This window comes from Grammomys surdaster, unplaced genomic scaffold (genome assembly GCF_004785775.1).
Source record: "Grammomys surdaster isolate TR1022 unplaced genomic scaffold, NIH_TR_1.0 205, whole genome shotgun sequence".
Taxonomy (NCBI): domain Eukaryota; kingdom Metazoa; phylum Chordata; class Mammalia; order Rodentia; family Muridae; genus Grammomys; species Grammomys surdaster.
The window spans coordinates 1,474,273-1,492,593 of NW_021604650.1; the positions used below are offsets into that span (position 1 = coordinate 1,474,273).

General features: G+C 56.7%; 1 protein-coding gene across 1 annotated transcript in view; it reads right to left on the bottom strand.

Annotated features, from left to right (window-relative positions):
* Positions 1-18,321, bottom strand: part of Nrxn2 (neurexin 2) — a 99,082-nt gene that overhangs the window by 26,305 nt on the left and 54,456 nt on the right. The window contains 7 exon segments of the mRNA XM_028770976.1: positions 624-805; positions 11,983-12,102; positions 12,397-12,570; positions 13,794-13,984; positions 14,557-14,938; positions 15,286-15,405; positions 16,589-16,615. Of these exon segments, the coding sequence (XP_028626809.1) occupies positions 624-805; positions 11,983-12,102; positions 12,397-12,570; positions 13,794-13,984; positions 14,557-14,938; positions 15,286-15,405; positions 16,589-16,615 (1,196 nt within the window).

An 18,321-nucleotide genomic window follows, 5' to 3' on the forward strand; every position in this document is an offset into this window, starting at 1 on the left:
GTGTGGAGTGTGGAGTGGGGTCAGAGGTCACAGGGAAGAGTATTGGATGGGATCAGAGGTCACAGAGAAAGATATGGAACAGAGCTAAGGGTCACAGAGAAGAGAGTGGGACAAGGCCAGAGGTCACAAGGAAGAGTGGGGCATGGGGTCAGAGGTCACAGAGAAGGGTGTGGGTGGGTAGAAAGACAGGAAAAGGAATAAACCAGCACTAGACTGGGGTTTAGATGTGAGGTTTAACCAAGAGAACAGTAAAGAGTGAACTTCACTAGAATCTGTGGGAAAGACCTTGTCAAGGGTCTGCTGGGATGGCAAAGGTCACGGAAACAGAAGTCACAGGTAGAGCAAAGGCAGGGTGGGGTTCAAAGTCAAGACAAAGAGGCACAGGTGGCTGCTGTTGGGCCAGGAGGCATGAGGGAGAGGACAGGGACAGCAGTGAACAGCCCAGAGACACACCAAAGGTGAGAACAGTTCTGAAGGCTACCGTGGACCAGCCTGGAAAGCTCACAGAATGGGGCCCTGAGTCCTCCCCACAAAGAACAGTGCCGAGGTGACATCCCCAGCATTGAGGACTGAGGGGATTTGTGCTCAGGATGGCAGGATGGGCGCTGAGTCCCGGTCCTTACAATGTGCAGCTGCAGGTAGTCCCCGAGGCCGGAGGCACTGTCCACTCGCACCAGCACAGCGTTCCGCTGGTGAGTGCTGAAGCCGACGGCCAGGCGGTCCATCCTTGTGCTGGGCCGGTCATTGGGGGGCCATGTATAGGTGATGAGCGCTCCCCCCTTCCCAAAGATGTATGTGGTCCCAGCTGCAGAGAGAAGAACATGGAGAGGAAGAAATGTCAGTAGGCCCTTGGAGTTGATTGGGGGCCAGAGCCTGAAGACACCAGGGTGAGGGTACTAGGGCTTCAGCTAGGAATCCTACAGAAGCCACCAGCCCTGTAGCTCTAGGAGCCCAGGTGAGGGCTCATGCATGTACATGCACACTGACAGATGTCGCTGCCCCAAGAATGTTAGCTTTAATTACAGTGATTCAGGTGACATGGAGTGTGACCAGAGAGAAGCTGCAAGGAGACCCAGACAGCAAGCATGTCCTGTGCAGGAAGGACCTGGGGTCTGCTTCTGACCAGCTCAACTTCTCCCAAGTGCTTCTCTGGGACCTGAGCCAAGCAGCAAGGAGGCGACAGGGAGCCTCAAGTGATGGCGGGAAGATGAGCAGGACTGTGGGCAGCTGTGAGTCATAGCTCTTCTTCGGCACCTTGCCAATGCCAGTCCCATTGTCCCCTCCCAGTCCCCCGGGAATCTTCCTGGTCTGTCCAGGGATCCTTGCTTCCACCCTCAGGCAAGGGTACCTGGGTGCCAAAGCCCAAAGGCCTGGAACCCTGCCCAGAAAGGAGGAGGCACACGTGGGGGATGGGGAAAGTTGACAGCCAGGGGAGGAAGGAGGCAGAGAGACAGATGGACAGAGAAGGACAGAGAGGGATGTAGGTAAGGGAAGTGGGAGAGTGGGAGCCTGAGATGTAGGCTCCCTCTCTTAGCCCTCCCCCACCCCACCCTCTCTCCTCTTCGCCATCCGGCTGCTGGGGGCGGGTGTTAGGTCCCTAACGATCTCAGCCCCAAAATAAACCCCATTAGTCGCCATGTTCCCTCCTGCGGCTGACTGAGCTCCCTGGGGGTGGAGGTGGGAGTGGGAGGGGGGCTGGTCACCCAGTTTCCGGGAAAGGAGCCTTGACTGGGAGTCCTGAAGGACTAGACTCTTGGGCCTGAAGGCAGGGAAGGGGATATACTCATCTTGCATTCTTTAAGACATAAAGAGAGCAGATGAGGTTCATAAAATGCTTGATTAAATGATTAGCTACTAACGACTCCTCTCAAGGCCCTTCTTGGGATGGGGAAAAAGGTTCAAGGGAAGACTTAGCCAGGGAGAAAGGGATGTGAGGGAGACTGAGGACAGAAGCCTGGAGCAAGCCAGTAGAGAACACGGCAGAGAACTCTGAACTAGGGGAGGCAGGGACCTGGGGTCTCTCACTCAGTAGGCCCCTAGTAGGCTGGGTGATCTTGTGGAAAGAGGGATCCATCTAGGAACTCTAGGTCTCCACAGCAGAGGGAGGGGACTTCTGTGTGCTTTGAGAGGCTGGGAAGGGAAGGGGAGGCTGCAGTCTGGGCATCAGAGGTGCTAAGACTAGAGCAGCAGAAGAAGGCATTGGTCCCCCTGCTACTCCCTGAGCATCTTACTTGTCTCCTACCCTCCTGACAGAGTAAAAATGGGGAGGGACGTCAGGGGCAGGGCAGACTGGAAAAACCACTCAGATGTCTGGAATTGTCATCTTTTTGCAGCCTCTAGTTTGGAAGGCACCCCAGCATACAGGGGAAAACCAGCTCTGGCCCTGCAGGCTCAGGTGGACCTTCTCCCTTAGGCCCTAGAGGCACAGTGAGGAAGGTTGGGCCTTCGGGTTGAGTAGAGAGCCAGTTCCAGTGAGGGGCGTATAGTGACCATCACCTCTATACTCACTGCAAGCTACCTGCCTGCCTAGAAAGGGCTGGGCCTGGAGACCAGAGCCAAGCGGCTATGGCTCAGCCAGTACAGTCTCTCAGCTCCCAACACTGCAGCACTCCAGAAAATCGGCTGTTTCCATGACAACCATAATACCCAGGGTCCTCCCTCTCTCTTTCACTCACAAACTGCACGTTGAATTTGGGAGACGGGTTTGGAGAGCAGAGATGTTGACCTTCCTCTACACACTCCCTGACGCCTGGGTTTCAGGGCCTCCCAGGAGAGGGGGTCTCATTGGGCTACCTGGTCCTTTAACACCAGGGAAGAAAACTCTATCTGCATGGAGTCTGGCCCCAAATGTGCCTGGTCTAAGGAGGAAGCCCTTCCTGCCGGCTTTCCCGCTGGATGCCACCAGCATGTTCATTACCATGGACAGCGCCAGTCCTGCTCCAAAAGCGCCGGAACAACAGCAAGCCGGATGCCGGGTTAGACAAGAAAGCCGGAGAGATCTGAGATGTGTGCCAACAACCCAAGTCCCAACCCTTACAAGGAGACACAGCTCCAAATGACGCACACCTAGACCCACCCACGCGCGGGCCGCAAGGCATCCAACTGCACACAAAGCCCCAGGCCGAAGAGGCAGACCCCGCCACAGGAGTCGAGGCAGCCAGGGAAACATGGCGGTAAATGCACAAAGACAGGCCTCCGCGGGCGGCCAAGGGCAGGGGCCGGTGAGATGCAAATGGGCGCCTGCGCCCCAGTCCTCCCACTCCCCAGCCCCAGCCTCCCCCAGGATTTATGATCCAGCTGTTCTCACACTGCATCCAGTTTACTGTGCTGGGCAGACCTGTTAAAGCCGAAGGGCATTTATTACACTGTGGGGGAAACAGGGTGGAGAGACACTTCTTAGGCAGAAGAGGGAAAGGATGAATGGTTTATTGGGCTGGGGCTGCAGTAATTACCCCAGGGAGACATTTCTCTCCCCAGCACCACTGCTCCCGCACGGGCGGGGACATAGGGCCTGGTTTACGAGGAGGTCGGGTGCAGGAGGCGGAGCTTCTGCCAAGTCCCGCCCCTCCGGCCACGCTCGGGAGGCGCTTCCAGCAGCTCAGCCGGGCAAGCAAACTCTCTAGCCCTCCCCCAAGAAGGCACGCCAGCCTTGGTGCCCAGGACAACACTCCACATCTGTAACTTCTGACAGCATCCAGAAAGGGCTTGAGAAGCAAAGGGGCCTGAAGCAAGCCCCGGTGTTGCCCAAGGCTGGTACAGACCAATTGTTCTTTTCCACACTGGGAAATAGGGAGCTGACTGTGCATAGCTTGCCGGCCAGACCCACACGGCTGGAAGCCCATGGCAAGAGTTTCTAATCAGACACAAGGTGTCACAGGCCCAAGGTTGGCACCTTCGGCACACATCCAACACAGTCACCTCAATGCCTCCTAGACCCAGAAATTCACAGAGCCGTAAAACACTAGATATGATCATATTGTCAACACATGAATGCACAGGTGAACAAACACACACACATGTACACGCGCACACACACACCTACATTCTAGAAAGAAAACAACTAACCATTAACAATGTTTCAGGAACCCACACTCACAGACAGCATTTATTCCATTTAAAAACTAGCCATGCAGCCATGCCCCAGGGCTAAAAGTACATGTGCAGCGGCTCTGCCTGCCAGTGCTCCAGGAGCATCAGAAGCTAGCACAAAAGCCTTCTGGAAGATCTAGAGTGGTCAAGGGATAAGGCCTCTGCATAACCCAGAAAAGCCTGGGTCTTAGGTGCTTTCTGTTATCAACAAACCTTCCCAGGAGGACCACCACAGGAAGTGGGGCTTGTGCACAGACCCAGACACCTAAACTCAACTCTCTCTTCATCACCACACCTCCTCAACCCTTAGCTTCATTCTTGGCCATACACCATTGAGTCAGGAATTTAAGTTATATACCCATCCCCAGAACCAAATTACATGCTAGCCCCCTTCTGCTGGAAGCCACTGACTCTGAACTGAGCGGGGAGTTAGTCTGCCTTTACTGGCTCTTGGGAGAGCCAGAAAGGAACCAAGAGTTCATCAAGGATTCAGACACCCGGCCTGGAACGAAGGGATCCACAACCAGAAAAGTGTCATCTCCTCTGTCCACTTTAGGTCCCAGGTGTGCTGATCACCCTCAACCCTACAGTGACATCAGGTACAGAAATGTCAGTGGCAGGTGGGTAGGGGTATTATGTAATGGGAGGGCTTGGGGGGATGGGAGGGAAAGTGGGGAAGCAGTGAGGAAGGAGGAAGGCAAGGAGACTCAGTAGAGTAGCAGAGAAGCAGGTGTCCACAAAGAGAGCTGTCCTCACACTAGGGAACCTTGGAGCAGGAGGAAAGCTGGCTGGCCTCCAGCCCAGGGAGGAGTCCCGTGGGAAGCTGGTTCTCTCATATGCCCCATAGTTGAGGTGAGCAGAAAGGGGTTCAGTCATGAGACATTGCTTTCTCCTCTTCTGGCTTCCTTAGTCCTTTCCTTCCACCCTGAATCCTTCTCAGTCTCCCCACCACTTCATCAGTGTCCCAGGCTGCCGTCTCCCTCATCCTTACCTCCTTCTACCCTGAGAAGACACCCACCCCCCAGGCAATGCTCATGCCAACGTGGTATAGTTGTTGGCCCCATTCTCTTGACCATGTCCCTGAAGCATCAGGGACTGTGACAAGAACCTTCTGGGAGACCTAAAACTGTAGAGGGAGAAAGCACCCTGCACAGTCCAGGAAAGCCTGGATTCCTGTTCCCTCCCTCTGCCTGACTCCTGCCCCTTGCCAGCTCCTGGGCCCTCCTCTCCACCTGCCCATCATCCCTGAGCCAGCACTTGTCTCTCTTGCCTTCTCTTTCATGTCTGCCCCTCTTCTCCCTCACAGGGCTCCCCTCCAGTGCACCTGGGTCCCTTTCCTAATACCTCACGTCATTGCCTAGAATGGTCATGTTCTGTCTCGGTGTCTTTGGGAGCAACACTGGGCCTGAGGAGAGCCAGAAGAGAACAGCTAGGAGGCCAGGGTAATGAAAGGGCAAGAGAAAGCCTGAGGAGGCAGAGTTGGGATGAGAAGCAAGGTGAGGATGAGGATGGGGGAGAGAAGAAGTAGAGAGCACTGCCTGTGGACCATCTGAAGGGACTGCTCCTGGGGAATGGAAGAGACAAAGTAGTGGCATATGGGGGGCAGGGAGAGACAGGGGCAGAAAGATGGGTTATGACATGGGACATGGAGGTCAGGGGCTTCTTACAGACACAGGACGGTCATGGGCAAACATGCAGAAATGGGAGGCGCTGAGAGGAATGCATGGATACAACAGTGTGGTTGCAGAGGATGATGGAGAAGCAGCAATGGGGCCGGGCAGGAAAGGTGAGGGGCAGTCAGAAATGAGCATGGCGCAGGACTGAGAAGAGAGGGAGGGGATGGAAGCCCTGAGAGGGGAGAATGGTGAGAGGTGAGGAGGGTGGGGGGCAAATGTGAAGGAGGATGGGGGACCACTGTGCCCAGACAGCAGGTGGTAATGGGGTCAGATATGGAGAGGAGGGTCCCGAGGTGGGGAGTGATGGAGAGCTGGGAAGGGAGCCTGGGAGGTGATGAGGTCTGGAGATGGATGGGGGTCCTAGGGGTGGAAGGACAAGGTGAAGAGAGAAGGGAGCTGGGGTGCAGGGCAGAGCGGGAAGTGATGGATAGACAGAAGGAGAGCTGATGGGGTCTCTGGGATGGGAGGTGGCTGCAGCCCTGAGCTGGCCTGTGAAGGGTGGCCTGAGACAAAAGCAATGGACACTGCTGTGGAGTGAAGCCACCAAGACGGCAGGTGTGGCAGGAAATGGGGCACCTGGCACAGATGTTGTGGGGTACAGTAATGGAAAGTGACAGGCTCATAGAGTCTGAGGGACATAGACAGGAGGTGACAGGTACAGAGCTGGGTAGAGATGGCCTCCTGAGAACCCTGGGGGCAGGGTCTCAGAAATGGAGGAATGAAGGCCTGAGGTCTAGAGGGGGGAGTGATGGAGTCAGAAGTGTACAGGGATGGGGCCTGTTTAAGAAGGAAGGGAGAGGGCTTGGAGACAGAGGGCAAGGACTGGGGTGGCAGTGAATGGAGTGGATGGGGCTGACACAGGAGAGGTGGCTGGGAGCCTGGGAGCAGAGACTGGGCTCTGGAGGTGACACGGGCTGGGGGGGGGGGGGAATACAACTGGAAGCAGAGCAGAGATGGGGATGGAAGGTGAGCAGGTGCCAAAGACCAGAGTACAAGGAGGTGCAGATGATGGTGCCGCAGACCGAGTGGATTGTTTGAGAGGTGGTGGAAGGCCAGGAATGGAAGAGAAAAGGGACGGTTGCCAGGTAGGCAGAGATGGAAGGAAGGTAACACACCAGCCGCGGAAGGTGAGGGTAAGACAGGCTGAGAGATGAGCCAGCCGGCTGGGATGGAGGTGATAGGGAAGAGGGGTTCAAGGAGGGCATAGAGAAAGGGTGAAAGGACGGGCGACAAGGCTCTGGGAGAGATAGAGGCTAACAAAGCACATGGGGACGAGCAGGCTCAGGTGAGACTAGGAAGCACTTATGAAGACAGGGATGAGGGTGAGCAGGAGGAATGGAGAGATGGAGGTGAGGGTGGGGCTGGCATGATAGGAGCTGGAGATGGGAGGTGAAGGGGCTCCACCGCAAAGCCCAGCTCCGCGAGTGCACAGTCGGGGTGCGGCCCTCGGGGCTCCCGGGGCCTGGGCGGAGCACCCAAGACCCCCAAGCCAGTCCGCCGGCGTCGGGGCGCCACTTACCGTGCCCGCTGCGGGTGAGGAAGGGCATGCGGTTGATGGCGATGGGCACGGTGCCGTGCTTGCTGTGGAAGTGGTGGACGTGGTGGGTGGTGCTGAGGCTGGACGAGACCCGGGCCCCCTCAGCCGCCCCCAGCAGCAGCAGCAGCCCCAGCAGAAGCAGCAGCGGCGGCGGCGGTGGCGGCAGGGGCCCGGCCAGGGCGGGGGGGCGGCGCGGGCACCCCCCCTGCCCGCTCCCCCCGGGGGGCATCTCGGCCCGGGGGCGGCCACCTCACAGCCCCATGGCCGGGGGCGGGGACGCGGGGCTGCGCGGCCCCGCGAAGCCCCCCTCCGGCTGCGAGCTCCGAGAGGGGGGTAGGGGTGAAGCGAAGGAAAACCAGAGCCGGAGCCTCAGTCCGGAGCCAAGCAAATCAACTGGATCCCGCCGGGGAATCCGGGGTACGCGCAGCGGGAAGGCCAAGGTCCGTGGAGCCTGGATCCATCGCGGGCGGCTAGGGGTCCCCCCTCAGGCCGGGGCCGGGCCGGCGCAGAGGGCCGTCAGCGGCCAGCGGGTGGGGGCATGGTGCTGGGGAGGGGACGGTAGGGAAATCCTGCGGAAAAACCCAGCGGGGCGGGAGACGGGGTGCGCAGTAGCGACGGAGGCCCGGCTCCCCCGAAAGCGAGAGCCCCGCGGAACCGACCCGGCTCTGCTGCTGCCCGACGGAGGCCAGAGAAGGAAGGAGGGAGCGGCCGGGGGAGGGGGGCGGGAGGAGGGGGAGGGAAGCAAATCCGGGTGATGGGGGAGTGAGGGGAGAGGAGAGGAGGGGAGAGGAGAAGAGGGGAGCGGGGCCAAGCAGAGGAAAGGCGCGAGCCTGCGAGATTCCGGCGGAGAGATGGAAGCAGCGGAGTGTTGCTGCAGAGGCTGAGAGGGCTAGAAGGGAGAGGGAGGGAGGGACAGAGGGAAGGAGGGAGGGACAGAGGAAAGGAAGGGAGGGGAGGGGAAGCGCAGGAGGAGGGGGGGCAGGGCGGAGGGACCCGAGCGGCTCCCGATCTGCGGGCGGCGCTGGGCAGCTCCGCGGCGTGGCACCTGGCTAGCCCGCTCGGCGCTCGCCTCTCCTATGCGCGCGCCCCGCCCCTCCCCCGCGCTCGGGAGCGCGCTTTCCACCATCACCACCACTACCACCACCACCACCGCCACCCCCCTCCGGGAGAAGGGGCCCTGCTGAATAATTGAACAGGACTGAGGCTAGCAAGAGAGGCCGATCTCCTCCTCCTCCTCCTCCTCCTCCTCCCACTCCTCCTCCTCCTCCTCCTCCCCCCTTCCCTCCCCCATCTGGACGAAACCCAAAAGTGCTTGCTGGTCCAGCTCGCAGAGATGTGGCCACAGCCCTCTTTAGCTGTTCCCCCTTGAAACACATGTGCACGCTGGATTGTGGACCGGCTCGGGTATGAAAACACCCACGAGTCCCTATAGGCACCAGTGTGCCAGGAGGCACACAGCTCAGACACATATATGCATGTGTGTGATCAGATATTGGTATACCAAATGCTTGCAGAGAAACAGACACACATACAGGCTTGATTATAGGCAATGAATGGCCAACATAAACTCCCCACCCCCTTAAAACTCAGCCTCCAAGACAGTCATCCATAACCATAGAAACAACCCATCCACAGCCTCAAAGGCAGGAGACACACACACACACACACCTGCCAAAGTGCTTGCCTACCCCTACACAAGGCCCTCTTCCTTTTCTGCAGCCCTCCCTCTCCACTCCCCAGTCCTCTGGTCCCCTAGCCTCAGCCCCTAGCTCCCCAGAGTGCTCCAGGACAGTTGTTCAAAAGGACAAAAGCATCCAGATCTGATTACATCTAGCTAAAGAAACCTTCCTGTCTCAGGATGCTCCCTCACACTGGGATCTGCTCTCCAAACTTGGGGGTGGATTAGAAGCCGTGGCCCCAGAGACACATGCAGATAAAATCCCTCCCCCCATGTGGATGCAACCTTCACATTCACATCAACCTGTTTGGACAGGGGAGAGCAAGCAATGCAGGAGGCAGAGGAGAAAAAGAGACAGTGTACAGAGGCCCTGGATTGAGCACAGGTTGGGCAGGTGAGTGGAAAGGGGAGGTGCTGAGAGAAGAGGAGCAGGAGGGGAGGCTGGATCCTACTTATTGGTTCCAGATTCCATTCTAGCGCAGAATTGTCATGGTGACCTCATGGGCCAGTCAAGATCCAGGACAAGCCAGGTGTGGGCTATGTCTAGAATTCCAGCACTTGATACAGCAGTACAGAAAACTGTCTCAAGCTAGTCTAGCCTGGGATACATAGTGAGACTCTGTTTCTGAGACAAAGGAAGGAAGAAAGAAAAAAGCAAGCTCCCTCAGGACCGCTGAGACGATGGGGCAGGTCCGCACATCACAGGCTTCAAAAGTGGGGGGCAGTCCTTGGAGATGCCCAAGAGGAGGCTTCAAGCAATGCAAAGCCTCACAAGAGAGAAGATGCAATGGGTGGGGTGCCCTGAGATCCCGTCCATCTGCCCTCTCTCCCATCCTTGGGGCCCTGGCTCTAGAGTACAGACGGACAGATGGGATGCAGCTCCAAGCAGGCAGAGAATGTATGGCCCCAGAGGGAGAGAGGGAGGAGCTGCTGCTGGTGGTGACAGGAGAGGAAGGGAAGCCGCCTAGAGGCCAATCAATACTGGTGAGTGGGAATTGGAGAGAGCTGGGGGGTGGGGTCAGGGAGAGACACAGACAGACGGTAAGAAAGAAGAGAGATGGAGGTATGCAGGAGATCAACAGAGGCTGCAGAGATGAGGTGGAGATGTAGGCATGGTGAGAGGTGACAGGCATGGTGACCGGCCAGAGCCCAGGGAGCTCTCCACCAACTCCTCCTTTCTCCCATTGAATGACCCCCTTTTCATTCTCCCTATTTGTCTCTTGAGTGATCTTTTTTCTCCAAGTCGGCCAGAGTTGACTCTTGAGAGCTCCCCCATTCCTGAACCCTCAAAGCTCCCATGATACAGATGGGGAAACAGAGGCAAAAGGCAAGAGGAAGCTGCCCTGAAAGTCGCATCTCCTCTTCCTAGTCTTTCTCCATCCACACAGACTGAGCGCCCTCACGGAGCTGACGCTGCCCTGCTCCCCTGTCCCACCCTCCTCACCCCTCTTCTCAGACACTCAACCTCTTTACTGGTTTCCAGTTGACAGTGTGCAGGGCTCCAAGAAAAAGCTGGCAATGAAAACTCAGACAGAGGAAAGGCCCCAGGAGAAAGGGGAGCATGGCAGACACCCCACCCAGCCTCTCACCCCGCCCTTACAGTAGGGTAGACCCCAGAGCAGCTCCAGCCAGCTTCAGAACAGCATGGAGCCCTGAGGGGGCTCCAGGTTTCACCCACCTTTTCTTTAGTTCCATAGCTTTGCTCAGGCTATGCCACAGATAGATAGACCAGTGTGTGGAATGATGACACTTCCCAGACCTCCAACCCCAGCTCTGGTGTCTCTTCTTTCTCCCAGCCAAGAACCTAGAGAACGTTCTCTTCCCACCCCTGCCCAAAAGTAGACCGATTCCCTAGACACACGCCCTGCCTCCAGCTCTAGGCCCTTTCCTGAAGCCCGTGTTCTCCAGGAGCATGGCAATGCATGGACAGCCATACTTGGGCCAGATTCCCTATATCCTGAGCAAGACAAGCCCAGCATGGGCATTGCCACCATTCCCAGAAACCCATGTTCAGCAGGAGTAACCGCGACAGCCAGGCCCCGGATCTGGCAGGCTCCATCACTGAAGTTTGGTGAAGGATCACATGGGAAGGCTCTGCTAGTGGCACCCAACCATCAGTGGGAAGGGTTACAGAGAACTGGTTTGAACAGGTTTGTGCCAACTGGAGCCAAGTAGAACACGCAGCAGGCTGAGGTGCTCCTAAACTGGCTGGAAGGTTTAGGGGCACACAGAACAGTGGGTCAGATGAACCTCCTTGGGGACAAAGCTGGGAGGGCTAGCCACACCTGAGAAGCAGGAAAGTGCGGGGGTGGGGAGGCTGGATATTTTATCAAAGGAAATTCAACAGCCATCCAGGAGTCCCATCCCCTGGTAGGACGCAGGACTCCCATCCGATGATGCACAGCCAGAGTAGTGGCAAGGAGGCAGTGGTACCCAGACCTGCTGACTACCTTCAGGCATCTACAGGCCTGGTGGCTCACTTCCACTTTGTGTTTGAAAAGCAGAGAAGGCTTATTCGTGTCCAGGTGTGTGTTTTTTCTGCATGTCACCCACCCCATTCCCAACCATCAGAGAGAAAGGCCAAAGCCTCCACACCCCCACCATACCCCCATGGCTGACCCAGCTGTCCTCCCTCTGCCAAGCTGTAACCAGCTGATGGCCACCAAGCTCTGGGGACTAGAAAATGCTGTCAAGGCTGTTATCTCTGGGGAGGGGCCTCAACAATATGCAAGCTAGCAAGTGAGGAAGCTAGGAACTGACCTTGTGGCTCCAGGGGACAACCTGCAGCTGGGATTCTTGGGGAGAGAAAAAGGGGAACAGCAGGGCCTGTGTCTAGGGAAATCAGATGTCCAGCCAGCTCAGAACCGAGAGAGGCCACCTGCCAATAGATGGCTCCAGAGACCCGGGCAGCAGTGAAGGGGCAGCAACCACGAGCCTCTACAGTTAGTTCCTGTGGCTGATAGGATGGGGAACACCCAGAGCCCGGCCCTGCTGGCACTCACGGTCATTGCAGACAGGGCCTCCATAAGAAGTCATAGTACAGTCACAAGTAAAGCCATCCCACTGCTGCAAGCAGACGCCCTGGTTGGCACAAGACTCTTCGGTGCAGGTGGTGCTGGGGCCTGGGAAAAGCAGGAAGGAGAAATGCCCCAGGCTTAGCCACATACCCAGGGGCTGCAGAAGTTCCCCAGCCAGCCAGAGGCTCTGCCCTTGATCCACCAGACTAGAAGGGCCAGATACTAACCAGGGTGACGGGAAGGGCTAGGAGCAGGGAGCACTCAAGGACTGCTAGGCTTCCGACTAGTAGTCAGGGAGGGAGGCAACAGGGAGAGCATGTGGTCCGTCCCTGACCTGTCCCCCTTGTCCCAGAGCTTTTGGGACAGCCTCAGGGCCACAGCTAACTGCCCCACACTCACCATCACAGCCTCTCTCCACCTGCCCGATGCGGTGCAGGGCGTCGGCAAGGAGGTCTGGGAGGCGTCCGTTGAGGTCCACGGAAGCTAGGCAGCCCTGAAAGCCATCCCGAGAGGCCACCAGCTTGGGCAGGTTGCTGAACATATTCTTGCTCAGGCCACCGATGTACAACTCCCCTGAAAAGGCAGTGGTGTCAACACCCTGCCATCCTTGTCCCTACCCCCATCCCAGGATGCTGACATCCTACCACTGGGTCCTCCCAGACACCTGAAAGGCTTGTGGTATCCCTAAACAGACACAGTGAACCTCAGATTCCCCACCAACACCACCTCTTCCTCTTCCCTTCCCTTCCCCATCTGTCTGCTCCCCTCCCTCAGAAGCCAGATGCCTGAGGTAGTGGGGGCGGGGGCAGCTGGAGGGACCCGCTCCATGTTCTCTCCTACACGTTTGATTCCAGTTCCGGCCTGTAATCAGGGCCTTTCATGGATGCATAGCTCTGCATCCCTTCCACCCCCGCTGCCTCCTTCCCGAAGACTGCTTCCAGAACTGCAGGCCTTTCCTCACTCAGCAGCCCTCTCTCCTCTGATAGCCTCCTGACAACTGGGGCTCTTGGAGGAGGTCTTTCCTCAGAGATAATATCCCACATGGCCTCTAGTTCTTCTGCATGTCTAGTGGAGGCAGCCCTGGGCATCATAGCTGAAGCCTGGTCCCTGGGTCTGCTGCCACTTCTGATTCCCTGTAACACATCGCCCTCTCCTGGGGAACAGGGAGAATTTGCAGCACTGCCAACCAAGCTACTGGGACTGGGGACTCAGGAGCTGAATTCTCTGGTCTCTGAAGATCTTCCCCAGGTTTTGACAGTTTGGGTTACAATGGACACACGTGGACCCAGTGGAGCTAAGGGATGCTACAGGCATGTGTGTGCAAGGAGGTCTCATGGACCCCAGACAGCTCTGAAACAGCTGCAGCCTACATCTCCTGTTCCGATGCCCAGTCCACCATCTCCTTCTCCCCCCAACCCTCCTGTTATTCTTTTCCTTTCCTCTCCTTCTCCTCCTCCTCCTCCTCTTCCTCTTCCTCCTCTTCCTCCTCTTCATTCTCTTTGTCCTCCACCTCTCAGCCTCCTACTCTGGGGACTGGTAATGAGAATTTCAGTGACTGCTGTAGAGTCATTGGAGAAGGTGGGACCCTGGTGGAAAATAGCCTGGCCAGTGCTCCATCTGAGGGGGCTTCACAGAAGAACCCAGTGAGACACAGGTGGGAGGTATCAGCCAGACACCATGGAGAACAGGAAAGAGGGGTGGGAGAGAGCAGCCTTGACCCCCTTTTGAGGGGATTTATCTTGCTGGAAAAGGGGGGCTGGGGTAAGGCTGGCCTTCTCCAGAGGTTCCAGCCCCACCTTTGAGATCCAGATTTCGGGCACCGTTGGAATGCTGTGTGACTGTGCGGGAGTCAATCTTCAGCGTGTGCACGTTGCCTGGGTCCCTGGACACCACCACATTGTGCCACTGGTTGTCATTGACTGGTTTGTCTGAGTTTCCCTTCATCAAGGACGGGCCATTTCCCAGGTCAAACACGTAGTGGATGTACCTGCCCCACAGTAGGGAGGAAACACCAAATCAGACAGGCACTGTGGAGATGCCAAGAGAGAATGAGCTACTGCTGGCAGAAAAACAAGGGGCCTGGGAAGGAGGGGTAGACAAGCGGACCCCATGGGAAGGAACCAAAAACTGGCATTGGAAGGTTATGGCATGAAGTCTTGTCCCAGGGAGGTCCCAGAAGTACTTGCTCTTGGGCCCCAAAAGAGGACCTGACAGAAGGGGGAGTTTTGGTAATATAGTAGGGGTCCCCTAGAAGCACAGTCTGAGCTACTTGAGGGTGCAGTTCTCCAGGGCAAGAGAAAGACTAGGCTTACTTCTGCCATAAAGATGACAGTGGTCAGAGCAGGGATGTAACTGGGAACCCCTGGCACGGAAGCAGCCGAGGAGCCAGCAGCCTAGAAGCAGGGTTCGGCTGCCCCATCTCGGCTGTGGAGGGACCCTCCTGGGTGATGACTAAGGATGTGACTCTTGACCTGATGTCTGGGTGCCTGGAACCTTCCCAAAGGCCAGGGAAGAGCTCTATCTGGGTCAGCAGGGACACCACAGCGCCCGTCCCCTCACCCCTTGACCAGCTCGATGACAATGAAGTCATTGCCGTTGCCCGAGTTGAACAGCAGAAGTCCATCAGGGGCTGTGGTCTTGAACTGGAAGAAGAGATGCATGGAGGCATAGGCTTGGAGCGTGGCCAACGCCAGGTAGCTGCTGCGACTCTTGAAGGTGACGGGATCAGCCACGATGGCACGCAGGCCAAAGCGGGCATTAAGCTCACAATAGGTGATGTCTCCATCTTTGCATTGGTCCATGTAGGGCTGACCATTGAACACCAGCCCACTCAGGTGCCCGATGAAGTTGGAGGGCACCACAGAGATGAACCGCCGCTCTGTCATGATACCCGTCTCAATATTGTGGAACTCCAGCCGAGTGTGGGCTCCTGCCATTTGTCCTGCTCAGGACAGAAGACCAACATGAGGGAGGGGAATAGTGCACAAAACACGGGGTCATCTCTGGGACAGGGCCTCATCTCCCCAGAAAAATCATCTCCTCAAACAAGGCCACAGGAAGGGATCTTACTAGATGTCCTGGGCCAGCATTGCCATCCCACCACTCTGGGGAAAGCTGCAGGAATCAGTGGAGGAACAAGCTTCCAGAAGATGCTGCCTATATGGAACTGAAATGGTCCCTGGGGTCCAGACCCATAATAACAACTTCTCTGGAAATAACAACCCAGGCAGAGGTTACCAAACACAGCTCTCTAGAAATATGGCAGAATCTTGGGTCTAGGCCACCTACCTTCCACAGTCACATTGTCCACAGATAGTTGCAGGCTCTTGCCGCGCCGGACCACCCTCACCGTGTGCCACTCATTGTCGTTGAGCTTGTGCCCCGCAAAGAGTGTCTCGGGGCCTTTACCTGCAGCACCAAGGGGGGAGTGAGCACAGCACGACACATTGCCCCAGGCAGGAGGCAGCCTGCCTGCACATGGACACATTCAACTTTCAGCTCACACATATGTACGTGCCCCGTGCCTCACACCTGGAGTCACAAACCCCATCCAGTCCTGGTACTCTATGTGACTGCAGAGGCTATCATTGGTTACAGAATGGTGGCCATGAATAGACACACCTTCCTCTGCTCTCCTAAGGACCTATAATGTGACATTGGCCACTGAATTCTCAGGCCTAACACTCAAAACCCTATCCACCTCAAAGGAAGGGCACCCACGGCTTCACCTTCCACATGCACAAGCCAGCTTGGACCCACTGAGACCTTTCCTGTATCTACTCCTGATTAACTCTATGCCCTGAAACTGCTACCCTACGCAGGTGTTGCTGGGTTTTGCGGCACCTCTGGGCCACCCCTGGGTCCCTAATGCTGTCTGCCTGGGGTTCAGAGTGCTGGCTTTAAAGGGCCTTAGGTGTGTGGACACACTACGACACAAGTACGTAAAACTAGTGACACTGAGCACATAAACTCTCTACTGTGCCTTCCATGTCCACATCCTCATTTAGGTGATCTGACTGTAAGGCTCACCTTGCAGAAACTTGAGGCTGAGCATCTGTCTCAGTGACAGAGACCTGGACCTATCTACATTGGCTCTTCTTCTAATTCCTGCTTACAGCCCTCATTGGCAGCTCTGAGTTTGGCAGGAACTCTGCAGATTCAGGCACTACAACGACTTAGACTTTGAGGCTTTGGGCACGCCCCTCCTACCCAAATTGCCTTTCCCATGTACTTTGCCTGCCCCCTGGTGGCCACTGGTGGAGATGCATCATTGTCTCCAGATTTTGTGGTCTTGCAACAGGTGCTGCCTAGATTTCTTCTTCTTGCTACTGACTTGGGCAACAAGATGTCCTGGCCCTCCCTTTCTCAGAATCCAAAGCATCCTTACCAACTACCTCTTCCTGGTTCTGCTGTGTCTTGTCCATCCTGCACTCCACAATTCCCCATCCCACCCCCATACCTGTTCCCCTCCCCTCACAAGCCAATAATGAAACTATGCCTTCCCCCTCCCTCCATCCCTCTCTCCCTAAATCCCAATGTCCAGCCTCCCAGACCTCTTGGGTCTCTGCAGAAGAAGAGGCAAGCCACTTACTGGGTGCGCAGCCGACGCGCAGGCAGTCTGGGGGGGGCCATGGGGTGGGCAGAGGGGGAGGGAGAAAAAAGGCAAAAACAAGGTTTTGTGTGTATTTTTTTAACATCCTTCACAGGGAGGGGTATCTGCAGGCGGGGATTCCCCCTAGGGCCACTTTCTGGGGACCACGCGTGCCCAGGTGCCCTCTCCCCGTCTTCAGTTGGACCTTTGTCCTTCATGCCCTCAAGAGGGCTCCAACCCTCCCTAGAGTCAAGAGGCAGGGCAGTCAGGTAGTGGGAAGAGGACTTGTGTTCCCCTCTTGGAGGGGCCCAGGCCTCTCAACGTCTAAGGGAGACGGGCACCTTGGCAATCCCAGCCGTACAGGGGATACAGAAGATGCGGGCTTGACCGACCCCACATCTACCCAATCACTGGGAGGGAGATGGGTAAGGAAGGCCAAGGTCCCTGCATCCCCTGCTCTGGGACGACACCCTGCTTAGAGCTCAGGTATGACATGTCACTCCTCAAGCTCTGAGCTCAAAAGAGGGGTCTGCCCCAGGGTCCCCTTCCTAAGGCCATAAACCTCCCAAAGCCCCAGAGGCCAGCACCACCTGAACAGGAACCTTCCTCTATCTGTCCCTACCCTGGGGGCACCAAGCTACCACTAGGGGTCAAAGAACTCCTCCATCCTGAAGAACTAGCATTTTGTCAATTTGCCTAAGGAGCCAAGGCCTCAGATAGAGGCACCAAGATCTGCAAATGTGACTTCTAGGCACAATGCAAGTAAGTCCCTGGTGAGCAAAGGCCCTCGGTTCTACCTGGGCTTGGCATTGCTGTCCCCCAGCTTCAAAGCTGGAAGGGATTCTCAGGGTTAGAAAACCCATGTCAACACAGAGCCAACATTCCAGGCTGGGAGCCTCTGATCAACCTTTGGTTGGTGGGAGTCAGCTAGCTCTTCAAGGAGACAGCCTTGGGTCAGTTGAAATTTGAAATGCCCTTAGGGTACCATACCACTTCATAAGTCCAAAGCCCTGGCCAGGCTTGGAGTGATGGGACTGCCTGGGGCTGGGCAGGGGGTGAGGGGTGAGGGAATGAGGGTGGGTGCTGAGTCCTTGCCTCAGTCCTGTGTACACTCACTGAGTGACTTCAGGCAGATCTCTCTGAGCCTAGGCATCTCTTCCTCACTGCTGAGAGGCTAGCAGTTCACAGGTGTGCCCTGGTCTGACCCTAACCTTTCAGAGAGTGGACAGTCTCTAACCCTGGTTAAGAGCTCAGGTATGACATGTTTTCCATGAACAAGCTCTTCCTGGGTGCCCCATGGCCCAGGATGCACCTGGCATCTCTTGGGCCTGGGAAGGTTCCTGCAGTGGTGGTAAACAAATACCCACTGTGGCTCTGAGGGTCATGGGCCCTGGGGCAGTACAGCTGAGCTCCACGCGTTGTCAACCACAGCCGAGTGGGAGGAGCAGCAGGGACCCTGAGCCACAGCCTGGGCACCCAGGGAGCAGGGGAAGGTCAGAGGACAGACACGAGAGGAAGGGAGGGGTCACAGAGAGGGGAAGAAGGCTGAGAAAGGGCAGAGAAAAAAGAGAAGAACCAGGAACAGGGGAAGGAGGCTGGAGAGGATGAGGGGGAAGGGTGCCAGGCCCTGGGGTCAGGTCCCAGAGGCTCTCTCCAAGCCAGCAGAGTCTTCACCAATGAAGGGTCCAAAAAAGAAAAAGGGGGGCTGGAAGTGCAGGTCAGTGTCCTGTAAG